General features: G+C 38.7%; 1 protein-coding gene across 1 annotated transcript in view; it reads right to left on the bottom strand.

Annotated features, from left to right (window-relative positions):
* Window positions 1–14,634, bottom strand: part of antxr1c (ANTXR cell adhesion molecule 1c) — a 39,866-nt gene that overhangs the window by 21,953 nt on the left and 3,279 nt on the right. The window contains exons 2-8 of the mRNA XM_085170344.1: window positions 4,363–4,434; window positions 3,073–3,144; window positions 1,411–1,492; window positions 1,258–1,288; window positions 1,097–1,170; window positions 896–964; window positions 384–464 (exon numbers count right to left, since the gene is read on the bottom strand). Of these exons, the coding sequence (XP_085026470.1) occupies window positions 384–464; window positions 896–964; window positions 1,097–1,170; window positions 1,258–1,288; window positions 1,411–1,492; window positions 3,073–3,144; window positions 4,363–4,434 (481 nt within the window). The remainder of the gene's footprint in view (window positions 1–383; window positions 465–895; window positions 965–1,096; window positions 1,171–1,257; window positions 1,289–1,410; window positions 1,493–3,072; window positions 3,145–4,362; window positions 4,435–14,634) is intronic.

Below are 14,634 nucleotides of genomic sequence, written 5' to 3'. Positions count from 1 at the left end.
TAGGAGAGAACGCAAGTTGAAGTAGCTTACCCTGCTTGAACTGAACTCTGACTGTGTGTTTCAGTCAGTATACACAAAGAGTTACAGTTCTGCATGTTGCATGACAGAATACTGAGCAGAGAGTTGAAACCTCGACAAGTCAGTGTTCCTCTTAAAAGCTTAAAATTAGTTGTATTAACTGGTCTGAGAGAAAATAAAATCTTAAATAGATATACAGTCATTATGAAATTGTACAATAGTGCTTTCAAAAGCCAGGTTTTGCTTTCAAATAAACAACTGTTTAAAATGACATTGCAGTGAAAAGGGATCTTGTGTTGAATATGTAAATACAGATGCCTGAACGGAGCCTGCTAGTTTCTCTGCAAGGAAAAGTGCTTATTTACCGAATCAATGACACCCCGCAGGGCGTGGAAGCCTCCCAACACAGGAAACACATGTTCAATGGTGTCTGCAATGGTGGCCAGCTACAGTGGGAAAGAAGTTCAGACAGAGGTACACAAACAGAAGAGAACAGAGGAAGGATTAACAAACTAAATAATCAAAGGAGGCTAAATAAACTTCAACAATGAAAGATGAGGCCACGACAGGGGGAAAGCTGCCTCAAATGCACTCATACTCATTTGAAGCAATTTCAGATGTTTTAGAGGTAAAGAACTGTACAGTAAGAGAACACTTGAAGAGATCAGAGTTAAAAATCACTGGAGTTGGTTCACAGGGAAAATGATGGGTTAGCCAATTTGTAAGATTTCTTCTTTTCCAGAATAATGAGCACATGTAGTAGAGTACATGTCCTGTGGTGAATTTTTGCTTTTTTCCCTAATCAAATGTCTTATATTTTGGGAATTAAATGGAATAAACTTCCATATACTGCACAAATTTGTTACATCTGAATTACCTGTGTCTCGTTGAAGTCTTTGACACCAACACAGTACACAATAGCTCCCAGAGATCTGGCTTCATTCGCCTGTTTGAACAACAAAGGCAAAAAGTTGAGCAAACTCCAGAAAACTGTCAGTCATGAAGCTAATGAGAGCAATTCTGCTTCCAGTTTAGCCCTGTTACTGAGCTCTAACCAGAGTTAGTGTGAATTTGTTACCTGATGTTGTGCATCTCTAAGCTGATGCTCATGTAGCTCTCCATCAGTCAGAGCAATAATCACGCTGGCAGTACCTGCAAATCATATACGCTGTGTTGTAACTTCACCATGTGCCCCATTGTTGCCCCAAAAATGAGATAATTATGTTTATTAATGCTTACCAAAGTTTTCTTTCCTTATCTGCTGATTTGCCTTTAAATAAAGTCACAGCACATTTCAGATTTAAACAGGCAATAAAGGAGCCTTGAGTAGCTCTGTACTTAACAGACTGATTTTGCAGTGTAAAAATGTTACACATTACAGCACACACTCACAAGCTGTAATCCGAGGTGCATGAAGGTATCTCCACCGGGAACCTCTCTGTTCAGTGCGTTCAAACCCTTCGTGATGTCGACTCTGCAGAAAGTAACAAAGCAAAATTGGATTCCTGTCCTGCCTGTACATTTCTGGAAGCTAACCTACGGTACTGATTTAACTTTTTTGGTTATTATATATAAAGCAAATACAGAGTTTGTACAGTTCTAATGAGCTTGAAAGTCAATATTTGGTATGACCACCATTATTCTTTAACACAAACTCAACTCTTATATTCAAGCTTTCTTATAATTTCTTTAAGTATTCAGGAATAGTTCTCCAGGGTCATTCAATAATGCTGAAGTTTGGGCTCTGTGGAGGCCAATCCATGACTGACAGTTTTCATTGTGTATTTTTCTATCCAGTTATGCTTTTACTCCATTGGCAGTGCATTTGGGATCATTGTCAAGCCGAAGAATGAAGCTGCTGCCAGTCAGATGCTTTCCTGATACTGCATGGTGGACTAAACTCTGAAACTACTTTTCTGCATTCATTCATTGATTGCATTGATTCATTCCATCAATTTTCAGAAGATTCCTACCACTGACTGAAATACAGCCCCAAACGATGACAGATCATTCACCATATTTTATAGATGGCTCTAGATGCTCATTGTTATACTTCTTAGCTGACCTCCTTCATATATATGTAGGGTGATTATTTGCACCAACAATTAGAAATTTGATCATTCCACAAAGACCTGTTGCCACTAATTTTCAGTCCAATTCTTGTATAATTTGGCATACCTCAGCCTTTGTATGCATGTAGAGCAATGTGATTCCCAGCAATTATTTAACTTCCCAGCAATCCCAGCTGAATCACCTTGGCATATCTCTGCAGAGTATGCCAAGGTGATTCAGCTGATTGGTGGGTATTGCACTCTTGGTGCAAAAATACTATTTTATATACTATTTATCCACTAAACTATGTTATATTTGCCAATTTCTTGTAGATTCAACTAAGGAAATGAGAACAAATAATAAGATGCTAATAACAAAGTGCCTATAGATACAGCTTAAAAGTTATGTGTAGACTGCATTAAACGATTTTAACTGCATTAAAATCGTTGCTTCTTATGTGCTGTGTTCCTTTGAGCTGTGAATTTATTGACAATGACATATTTGGGGGCTTGACTGGGATTTTGACCTATTGCACCCAACGAGTGAAACGTACCTCTAACTGATGCAAAATTTTTAACTTTTTGGCTTATTATCCATGAAGGACACAAAACACATTTATAATGTATTCACATGTTTAACTAAGCAAAATATCTGAATACTTTCACTACTTAAGGATTATTCTATTCTATTCTATTCTAAGTTATAGCTACTCCTGTTAGAAATGAAACTTGTTTACACAATAGCAATTATCAGTGCTCTCATTCTCATTCTTGTCTCTTATTCAACAAATGTTATTCTGTGACAGTTCCACAGTGACATGGGCCAATTTTCAGTTTTATCTGCATTGATTCTGATGCAGTGGATTAAGTTTACTGTTGCATGAGATCACTTTATGCTACAAAGATTTGCACACGGAAACACTCAGCTAATGTTAGCTGTGTCTAAATATTGACATTAAAATGTTGTATTCATTGTAAGGTTCTATAAGAGAAATTAATTCACCTGTTTTCCGTCAGTTTCAAAATGATGGACGCTCTTGAGGAAAATGTTATGAAAGACATCCTCAGCATAGGACTATGAAAGGTAAAAAGAAAGAGCAAATAAAGCATCACACATATTATTAACGGTTCACCCAAAAGAATGACCAGGAAGTAAAGATATTAGTATTCGTCCACCAAGGACAACAGCCTGTGTGAGCAATACAAACATTTCTATGTCATCTGAGATTGATCAGAATTCTAAGTAATAACAATAAAACACAAATAATATAACAATTTTCCTAGAAAACATAAAATAACTCTTTGTATTCATGACTTTTCTTTCTTCTCTTTTCTTCAACAGATATCTTACTGGAGACAAACAACTTAACTGATTCACTCCAGCAATCTGTGTTTCTAGCTTGAGATCAATTAGATTTGTTTAGAGCACACAAAGAAGCCATGTGACATGAAGTTGTTCCAGCGTGCAGAATTTGAACCCTTTGTTGCGTGACAGTGACATAAATGTTGATATTGAGGCTGCATTGCTGAATCTGCAGATGTGGAAAAGTTCTGTTTACTGGTGAAAGGAATTACTCACACTTCAACTATTTGAAGCAAGAATGTGTGTTGCTTGTTTGAGACAGTAAGTTAGGACAGATTTGGATTGTTTAAAACTTTTTGCATAGTTGTTAAAAAACTATAGCTTTGAGGAGGAGCTGTTCTTTGCTATGTCTAGGCCACAAAGCTCCAGGTGTTGTGGCCTTCAAATTGTGTGGGGAAAAAGCCTTTCAGTCTGGCTGAAAGCTGGCTATTTATTGAAACTTCTTGCTTTTAAATATATGCCATATTTTAAGAATGATATTTCAATTTTGAAATTATAGATGCAATATCTGCATCTTAGAGAGATGAGAGAGATCTTAGAGACATTTGGAGGAAAAGGAACTTTAAACTAAAGACAGTCCATCAAACCAAGCCAGCTCACATACATAAAGACATTTTTGCCTGTAGTCACTGACACAACTACTGGATACTGAGTAACTTAGCATATGGCAAGCTGTAGCTGTAAGGACAGATTTTTTTCACTTTACCAGAGTGACTACTCTGTAAAATGTGCTTTTCTCTTCAGTAATTTATATCTCTGGGCTCCAGGAAGTCGAATACGAGGCAACATGCTGTTTGGAGACTGACAATGTTGGTTCCAAATGTTGATTTTGCACTATACGGTGTATATCACCTATATTATCCCATTTATCTATGCAAATCTGTTGGTTTAATTGTGTCTGTTCACACACGCTCATTAAGTGTCTCTTACCTTTTAAATTTTTCTGCTAAGTTCTTCACAAACTCATAGATTTCATTCCAGTGATCCTTCACACTGCCAGATCTAGAAAACGGATGGCACATATAAAAAAAAAGGTTATATCAAGAAAAATGTGAGAAATATGACTCTGTTTGATATCATAGTAAGTGACTGTAGCAGTTCAAATAAAAATAAGACAATTAAAACATAAAAAATAACTTTATAAGTTATCTAGTATATCAGTTAGACTCTAACCTTCATATGCTAGAGGACTCATACAAGAGGATAAGAGCTTCGCTAGCCAAAAATGACAGGGGGTCTAGTCATTAGCTCCACAACATGAAGAACAAGCTGTATATATGCCAGGCAAAACACAACTGCTCAACCTGTTAGCAGTGCCTTTACTGTGCGTCATTTACTTGCAATAAAAGTACTGTTTTCATTTATTTAATTAAAGTAATTTGACTTTCATTCCTGAGCTGCCAAACATAACAAGCATCCTATCATACTCATTAGCAAGAAATAGTTAATCTAATACACCATTTGTTAGTGATCCTCAGAGGGATAAATGTAAAACTTAATTTTGTTATGAATATGGATTATTTTGTAACAAAAATATGCGTGGTAATAGTCATTTGCGGCAGGAACGGGAGTATGATTTAGCAAACTCCTGTATCATTAACGTGGCCCTTGAGGATGAGGAAACAGACCGTGGTCTCCCTAGATGATCCTCCATAAAGTGAACTATCATAAAATGATATCCTGTGGAGCTGCCTTCATTTCCTCTAGCCAGACACCATGTGTGCTGTGGGGCGATTTTATTAAGAGCGATCATTAGGGGAGAGAGTTTTGGGCATAAAGTAACCAGTCAGTAGCAAGGGAAGAAGCCAGAGAGATAACACCTTGTAAATGAGCCAAATGATGGTCGTAAAATTGGAAGAGGATGAAGCAGGAATTATTCAGTGTTATTTTCAGTACTGATATGAGTACGTTTATTATTTTTGTTTGTTTAAATTCAATATTAATTCAACTTATTCACCTGCATTCATCCATGCAGTTCTCTAAGAAAGAGACGAAACACAAAGGCATGTCATATGCTTAAAGTGGAAGTTCATATCCTTGTGATGGGAGAAAATGGGAAACAGACTAAACATCCACTCTGTTATCCTACTTTCTAGCTGAATGAGTTCCTTGCACACTAATGGTCCAAATAGCTGCCTGAGACCTCTAGACACAACAAGGTGAATCAACCATTCCTTGCAAGCAGGTTTCTCATGCTTTAAGCTGATAATAGTCATGTGTATTTGTATTTGTATTACATGGATAGCTAAACTTGCAGGAACCAACTTAGCCTTTCTTATAGGAGTTGGGTGTTTTGGAAAACAGCGCCAGTTGCATGGCCTGGCTTGAAATGAATTGTGACTAATGTTGTTTTCCTGCAATAGCATGTCAAAGAGGTTTTAACCCTGGTATTTTTGTATTATTGCTTGGAAGCAGAGGAGTAATTATTGAATTTGGCCAGGATTTGGGGGAGGATAGAGCTAGGGAATACCAGGGAGTTTCCCATCATGCCTCAGTCATTCAAGACTTTTTATCGTGCCAAACCAGACTCTAAGCCTTCATTAAATGCTTTGTTAGATGTATTTGTTTCATATAATTTTTGTTTAAAGTAGGAAATAATACTTCCACTGCTCATTTAATATATCCAAGAGATCAGTACAGCTGCCCACGAGCAACGCTGACATGTCTGACTTACACAGCTCAAGACTTATTTTACAGCTACTGCACAGAAATTTCAAATATTGTCAGCGTGGTTTATCAGAACTTTTTTGACTCATACAAAAACCTTATCAAGAGCAAATGCTAAAAAAACAAACCAATTGATTGCTCAAATGAAGCCAAAACGCCTCTGCACTATTATATCTATGTATTATGTAACTCTTAGTGGTTTTACCCTTTAATTCAGAATGGTTACAAACGCCGGTCAACTGGGGAAAAAAGCCTCTTCTAAGCGTTTTCTCTGTGTTTTTGCACTTCTGATGACATGACTTGCTCCCCCCACATCAAGGCTTACATTCCTGGGAGGCTGACTGAGCAGAGAAAGAGGACAAGACCTACAAGCTAAACAAAATTCTCCCAAAATAAGAAGTAAAAAAAAAGGTCTGAGGTAGACTGGAGCATTTAGTTCAATAAAAAGTGCAGCGCAAACAGAAAGAGTCCCACATACACATGCAGACGGGTTCAAACCTGAAGGAAAGGCAGCAGCCAGTTTCTTGTGCAAATTGTTCCATTATAGCAACAGAGGAGGGGAGAAAGAATAAAAAGTCTGGTGAAATTTGCAGCTAATACTTGTGACGAAGTGTGGGGATCATTCTTGAGTATTTACTTAACACGAGGGTGAATCTGAGGACATCCACGTTTAGTTTTTAGCTGCTTATCTGTGCTTCTGGACCACTGTGGCTCATGTTTGCCTTGGAGCAGTTGTGATTGTCTGAGGTGGCTACAGTCGTGGGATTGAGGCCTAGCTTGCAGTTTCACTCACCTGTCCAAACAGTGCTGGAAGAGGAAGTGGTCCTTTTCATTCTCTGATTCTTGATGACACCATTTTATACGGTGTCTTATTCCCACCACAATCCCTTGATCTAATTTTAATGACCTGAGTTGAACGCCGAAGTTTAGCAGTGTGCGGTCTGGACTCAGAAAGCAAAAGTTCAGAAAGGTGAGGGCCGGCCACAGATCGCCGACTAAGTGATGAAGCCCAACGGCGGTGTGAAGTTGTGTCATAGCAACTTGTTATAGCCGAGTGACAGTGTTTTCTCTGTACTAATGAGATGAAAACCATGTGTCTTGTTGCAAGCCATCTGAGAGCCAAGAAACAAAGAAGCAAAAGAAAAGGAAGGACAGAGCAAGGGAAAGATGAAGAGCTTTATCAGTCAATTCAACTGTGGGAGTGAGATAATGGGAAAAACCTGTTGGCTCATATCAAAGTGCAAGAAAACATGCCAGTGGTTCAGTGATTTAGTTCAACTCCAAGGCCAAGTTTCTGACCTGCTTTGGTCTGTCTGAGCCAGCATGGCTACTAGAAGACCGATGCAGCAAGTAAACTGTTTAGTCACTGTGCAGTTCTCTGTTTTATAGAGACTGGAGATCTGTGTCGCTAAATAGCTAGTTTTCAGTTGTTTTGCCAGATTTAAGACCACTCCTGGAAAAACACTGCAATCCATTAAAAAAAAAAAAAAAAGAGTAAGCACGCTTAGCTTAACATGAAAAATACTGTGGCAGCCAATTATATAACACTGTATAATTTGACATTAAAAGAACATTGAATGTACTAATCTGATGAACATATTGCAGATAAATCAGAAGGAGGAAAAGGTGTTTAATGTAGGTTTTGTGTAGGTTTATAATGAAAATACAGCTACAAGGCCTCTGCCGTTTCACAGTGGCTTTTGCAGCTTTGCTCTCAAGTGCAGCAATGGTTGCTTTTACGTTGTCCTGTAGGGAACCTGTAGGGGTTTTCTTGAATTGTTTGTCTAATAATTTTAGATGCAAGGACAGGAAATGAAGAAGAAAAATGTCGGATAAGAGACACATTTAAGCTCTTTGTCCAAACTAAAGTGAGATCTCAGGGAGCAGCGCTTCAGACACGCTAGAATGAAGCATTCAAACATCCAAATTACTTGTGGTGCAATACCATCTGATTTTTAGTAGAAGTAGACTCAATTTCCTTGTTAATACAAAAGATCAAATGTGACAATATGTATTTAGATAATATCTATTTTTCTAATGTTTTAAGACGCATAGTTTCAGGTTAGATTGTCTCTAACTTTTTTTGTCTCTGCAGCTGAGTCACATCATAGGTGCTACATTCAGGTTTTCAACAGGCTGAGTTTACATTCAACCCTTAGACCAAGCTATTGTGCATTATACAGTATTGGGAACATCGTATCTTCTGCAACATTATGCACATGTATGATTGTTTGTAGCAACCTTGAGTTTCCAAAATTGCTAAAAGCACAAAGGGAGGTACTATGCATCATTACTAGTCACTGATGCTAAACACACTGTGACTTGTGGGTTGAAGTCCCCCAATGCTTTGAGTAGCCCTGAAGAATAAAAACATCTTTAATCATTCTCAGTAATGTCTTTTTCTGCTGACTGGGTAGATTTCGCAGTGAGTGGACCTGCAGAAAATTACTCAGAGACTGTGTGTATATCTCGAAAGCACAAAGTTCAGCAGGAGGGGAGGGGCAGAAGAAAGACAAGAAGAAAAACATTGTAGAGGAGACAGAACAAGCAGGGTAGGGCATCAACAGCACAAAGAACTTGAAGCGTTTATGAACTTTTATGTTCACTGGCTTTCTTTTTATTTCCATCCACTGAACAGTTTTGACACACGCATGATTTTGTACTTTTCAGTCATCTCTTTGTAAGAGATACTTGCCATTTCAGTTTAGAGTGATAGACTGCTAATATTTGCTAATTAGAATAATGAGCTGAAAAGCTCAGAGCTTTCAATGGTTAAGTGGGATAAATGACACACTGAAACACGATTAGCATTATGTAAGAAAATACCAGTTTAAAGCTGCTTTGGAGAATATTTCAGGTTTTCACCAAACCCGATAATTAACACACAGCTCTGCACTTTATTAAGTTTATTAAGTGTTGTAGCATCTCTCAGCTCACCTCTCTGGGCGTATGGCTATTTTGCTTCACTGCTCTCATCAGCCATGTGAAGAAAGCAATAAGCCTGATGTAAAGTACCTATATAGCACCAGTTGACACACGAATTTAGTGACAAGTTTGACGATTAGCTTTGGAGCTGGTGGAAACCGAAACAGACCTTAACAGCTATTTGACCTTTAACATACATGATCTAGAAAAGGCTTTCATTTCCTAACAACAAATTAAATTAAGGGAAAAAAAGTTTAAATTATTTTATTGTTGCATCAATTGGTTGCTCTATTACCTCCAGTTGGCTAAGTAATAATAAAATTGCTCAACGTTGCAGTCACAGTGGAGAAAACAGTGGTTGCCGACCACAGTATCACCAAAATTGTAAAGACCATGCGCAATAAACTTGCAATCTCATCTTCTATCAGTTTGCTAATGAATGGGGTCGAGTACGGAATTGTTTGTGATAATACTGTGAAATTGGAGAAAACCACAAATCTGTTTCTGTCTGTTGCAAATATGTTGCCATCTGCTTCGACAGAAATTCAAATTAAACAGAACATTCACATTAACTATTTACACTTAAATTCCAAGAAGTAACTCTAAAACACAAATTCCATTGCAAACATTGACGCAGCTACTGAAGTATTCTGGATACAACCAGCTGGAATGGGAAGTACAGCTGTGTGGTGGTTAGCATCGTTGCCTCACGGCAAGAAGGTCCTGAATTTAAAACCAGAATGGGACTTTTCTGTGTGGAGTTTGCATATTTTCACTGTCTAGTGTGGGTTCTCTGGCTTACTCCCACAGTTGTTGGCAATCTCTCCATGTTTTGAAATTAATTGGCAATTATATAAACCTCCAATCTGCTTGAGTGTGGTTGCAGTCAGTCTGATATGAACCGTGATTAATTTGTAAATAGGTTGCCTCCTATCAGCTGCTCTGTGCCTACTGCCTAGTGATGGAAAGTGGTCGCCCAGAGGTTGAAAGTGTTGCACACATGCATCTCTGGGCAACCAGCTGGCTGCTACAACAACTTGCAATCAGTTGCCAGATGCAAAAAATAGACAAATAAAAATGCAATCACCAGGGGGCAGCATGCATGTGGGAAAAAGCTCCCTACACCACTTAGTGGTGCGACGTTCTTCTCGTGGTTCAAAGTGTTGAAGATGAAAAAACAATCCCCCCAAAAAAACAAACAACAAAAAAACTCCACTAAGGAGTCCATCTACCATTCCAACTGGGCCTACCCACACCACCCCAGCCTGCAGCCAATGATGCCGCACCAACTTAACTGAGTGGGAACAAGGATTTGTTTGTTTAAAACCACTAACCTACTTTTACAGCCACTGCAGAAGTCAGAGTCTTTACTGCGTGATTGCTGAGCTAACGCTGCGTGTCTATTCCAAAACCGAGAGGAATCGTTAGGTTTGATACTAAGTAACAAGCTGATGAATATTATGTATTCTTCAAAGCATGCTCTTCTTTCTGTATCAAATATTAGAGCTAGAATGAGATACAGTATATCTATTTTCATTCCCCCAGTCTTGTTTTTGCAACCCAAATTCTTGAATGACAGATAACACAATAGCATGTCAACAGGCATCTGTCCTCTCTGTAAACATCACAGCAACATTTTGTAAAAAGCCCCAGACAGCAAAACACAGAGTGGGTGTCATTCCACAGCGAGAACGTATTCAGACATTTGAAATGTATTCACAGACTGCAGCTGCACTTAAGGTTTTCCACTGACTCGTCTGGATTCCGGAAGCATGACCCAACGCCCAGCCGGAGCGCTAACTTGTGACTACATTAAAAGACAAGAGAAACATTTTGCAAAAACAACGACAAGACTTGATGAGAAATTGACAGATAAACTGTTATTTTTTTAACACAATTAATAAACTGAATAATGTGTTTCCTCATCTGTAGTCAATAAAAGTAATACTGTAAAATGGAAAGAGGATGTGGAAAAAAGGACTAGTACTGCATAACACTGTTGTAATGCATTTTTGCATAAATTCAATCACCAGATACTGTTGATTTACCATATTTGAATCTGCACCCAGCCATCAAAAGAAATGCAAACTTCATTTTGAGGTTGAACATTAACATGTACCCTATATGTGAATTCCTTTATCTGCTATGAACACACCCAAAACCATTCCTCAGGCAATGTGTTCCATATAAAACAGCAAGCTGCGTCCCACCTGGTCTGAATCAGCAAATGCAAAAAGTATGCAAACCTGCAGCTATATAGGACTTAAAGATATGCAACATATTATCACAGAGGTTAAAAGGCTTCATGATTTTAGGAACATCATGCTCAGCGCACCAAGCTAACTTAAATGATAAATTCATGACGTCCTGTTTGGAAAGACGGGACATCATCTGTTGGCTGGTTTAGTTTAGTTTGCATGCTGTTTGTAAGCCTAAGCCTGTAGGTCAGGGCATGTTAGTATTGGTCTTGGGACCCTATCATCCTATGAGATTTATTGCTATTCAAAAGCCTAAATCTAAATCCTTTATTATTATCCAAGGCCGTTTAAGGGCTATTTGACCAAGAAGGAGAGTCCTGGAGTGCTGTGCCAGGTGGCCTGGCCTCCAGAGTCACCTGACCTAAACCCAATTGAGATGGTTTGGGATGAGATGGACCACAGAGTGAAGATAAAAGCACCAACAAGTGCTCAGCATCTCTGGGAACTCTTCGAGACTGTTGGAAAACCATTTAAGGTGACGACCTCAAGAAGTTCATCAAGGGAATGCCAAGAGTTTGCAAAGAGGGTGGCTACTTTGAGGAATCTAAAATATAAAACATGTTTTGGGTTATTTCACTTTTCTGTTTGCTACATAATTCCATATGTGTTCATTCATAGTTTTGATGCCTTCAGTGAGAATCTACAATGTCAATAGTCATGAAGATAAAGAAAAACCATAAAATGAGAAGGTGTGCCCAAACCTTTGACTGGTAGCGTACATGCGCAGTTTACTTAGAAAATGACTGTGCCACGAACAGCCCAGGGTTGGCTGTCCACAGCCAGGGGCCCAGTATAGAGACGAATGAAGATTAATACACTGACTTCTGTGGAATTAGCACGAGTTTGATGATGCCATATCGCTGACCATTATTTCACTAAACTTCTTCCTTTTTTTTGCTAATAGCTAAAAAAAACATGTTGCATTTTGGCAGCATGTCAGCATGCTTACAGCACAGCCTCGCAGAGCTGCTCGTACACTTCTTAGTCTTGTTTCTGTGTTAACTTGAGGACCATAAACAATACACCACAACAAAGGGATATGATGTCAAATTATTAACTATGGATGGTTACTGTGCCTAAAACCCTTTTTTAATAACTTTTATTTACTAATACAATTTTTAGTTTTTGTCAGCAAGTACTCTTCTTTCATAACATTTTATCTGGACACCCTTTGTTTTCTACATATGTATACTGTAAATCTTACCATCATATGTGTTGGAAGGCATCCATTTACACAACCATCTGTTTTATATTAGATGTAATGGCCTGTGTATTAAAGTAGAACTTAGATGTGTGTGGTTTGGGGGCTTAAAATGAGACCCAACATCTATATTTACTGGATTTCAGGCTGTGACTGGATGCTCCTAGAGAATTTCACATATAGATCTTCACGGCACATACCATTTTAAAATAAGGTATATTGCTACAGCAACCACTTTTTCCAAACACTGTCCCAGATGTTTCAAATTCAGCTGACTGCCATGCAGCCATTAGCCACCTTGTCATCAGAGTGCAGCTACCCAGATGTCTAAACAAGCAGCGTCTCACAACTTTGAGCCATCACATGACATCATATGCTCAAGGCTGCAATAAACTTCACTTACAGCATGCATCCCTTTTTCTACATTTAAACTGATCCATCGAATTTTCTACAAACTACCAATTTGATCTGCAGTCGATCGATCAGGTGGTTAGTCTGTCCATCACGATGGTGAGGACTGAAACAGAAGAACCTAAACTGTACTGTGTGTTTAGTATGAATTGGAAAATGAGCCAGTATCCGACTGATCTGAGGGTATAAACACTAACATTTACTTGCTAAACACCAACATGTTAGCAATGTCTTTGTGAGGATTTAACTCAAAGTATGGCTCTGCTTAACTAGAGCCTCGGAGCTCCACTAGCACAGCTTTAAGCTTTAAAACTGATCTTTAAAAAGTGAAAAACAACAGAGTTGAAATCTGTGAATCTGGCTTAATCTTACTATAAAGCAACTTAACACTTCAAAAAGAATGAAACACACAACCTTGCACCCAGTGTTGCCTCACATATTTTAAAAACCGAGAATGACTACAGCGCTTATGTATTAATAAGCTAAATGATTTCACCTTTCATTAAGATAAACCAGGGCACAGGGTTGAGACTGTGTCTCATAAAGCCAGCTGAGGCCTCAGGGATCGGTGGTGAGCGACGGCTGTAGGAGGCCGACACCGGTCTCTAATGAGCTTCCTCTCGTTTGAAGTCCGCAAATGGTGACTTGTTAGTCAACCTTGGAGTGGGCACCGCAGCACGCAAGAGTGCTAACAATAGCATTAGACACACAGAAAAAATGAGCAGATTCTTTATTTGCAGCATGTGTCAGTGTTTACCTCACAGCACAAGACGAACACAGCCGTCCACATCTGGGAAGCAGTCCTGTGTTTTGCGTGTGTGTGTATGTGTGTGTTTTCTTGGGACTGAGTTCCAGGAAAAAACTAAGCCTTACTAAGATTCTGTAAACTTCAATGGACATAGGAAGACCCTTTTACCGTCTTTACATATGGAGTCTTTTTCCCCTCTGGAAAAAGCCAATGGCGAAGGAGATGCTGTAAATACCCCATGAAGCACCCCCTCCCCACCAAAAAAAAAAAAAAAAAAAAAGGTGCTGTGTGCAACATTTCCTTCAGCAAATTAATACCACATTATCCATAAATGTTGTTGTTTCCTGTCTTCTCTTCTTTCCCCACCCATTTCTGGCACTGGTTCATGTTCGCAAATTAGATTGTAGGTGCTGGTTAAATGTTTTTTAATCATAGTAAGATTATCTCAAGATAACTGCTGGCAGTCAAAACATGAGAGCAGCATCACTGCTTTAAACAGATTCTCCACAACATTTGTACCATTTGTGCTCTAAAATAAACGGAATATAACTGAATCACAGTCATGTTCATGTCTTCAAAGTAAATGCAGAAAAAATGACATGTTAGAAAATAGCGAGCAAGAGAGAGGGCAGGCACTCCAGAAGTTTCTCTGACATTTTATTTTCTCTCCAGCTGCTGAAGTCCAGTTCAAAGATGTCACTTAACCACAACATTTTTCCTATGTGGGCGTACAGAGTGGAAATGAAAGAGCAACGGTGAGCAGTCACATTAAAGAAATCCCTTCGGAATGGATGGGAATAAAGGAAACTGCTTAAAAAGTTGTATTTCTTTATAAAAACGAATTGCCAGATATAGAAGACGAGGGTTAAACAATTTAAGCCAACATATATCGCGGGATTTAATTCCAAAACCCCACTCGGTGTTTTCGCTTATTCAGCAGCCTGAACTCTGACAGTCAGCCTCCTCTCCAACGTCATCACGCGCGCGCGCAC

Source organism: Neolamprologus multifasciatus, chromosome 8 (assembly GCF_963576455.1).
Source record: "Neolamprologus multifasciatus chromosome 8, fNeoMul1.2, whole genome shotgun sequence".
NCBI classification, from domain to species: domain Eukaryota; kingdom Metazoa; phylum Chordata; class Actinopteri; order Cichliformes; family Cichlidae; genus Neolamprologus; species Neolamprologus multifasciatus.
Note: the sequence above shows the minus strand (reverse complement) of the source record. Positions and strands in the feature narration are given on the sequence as shown.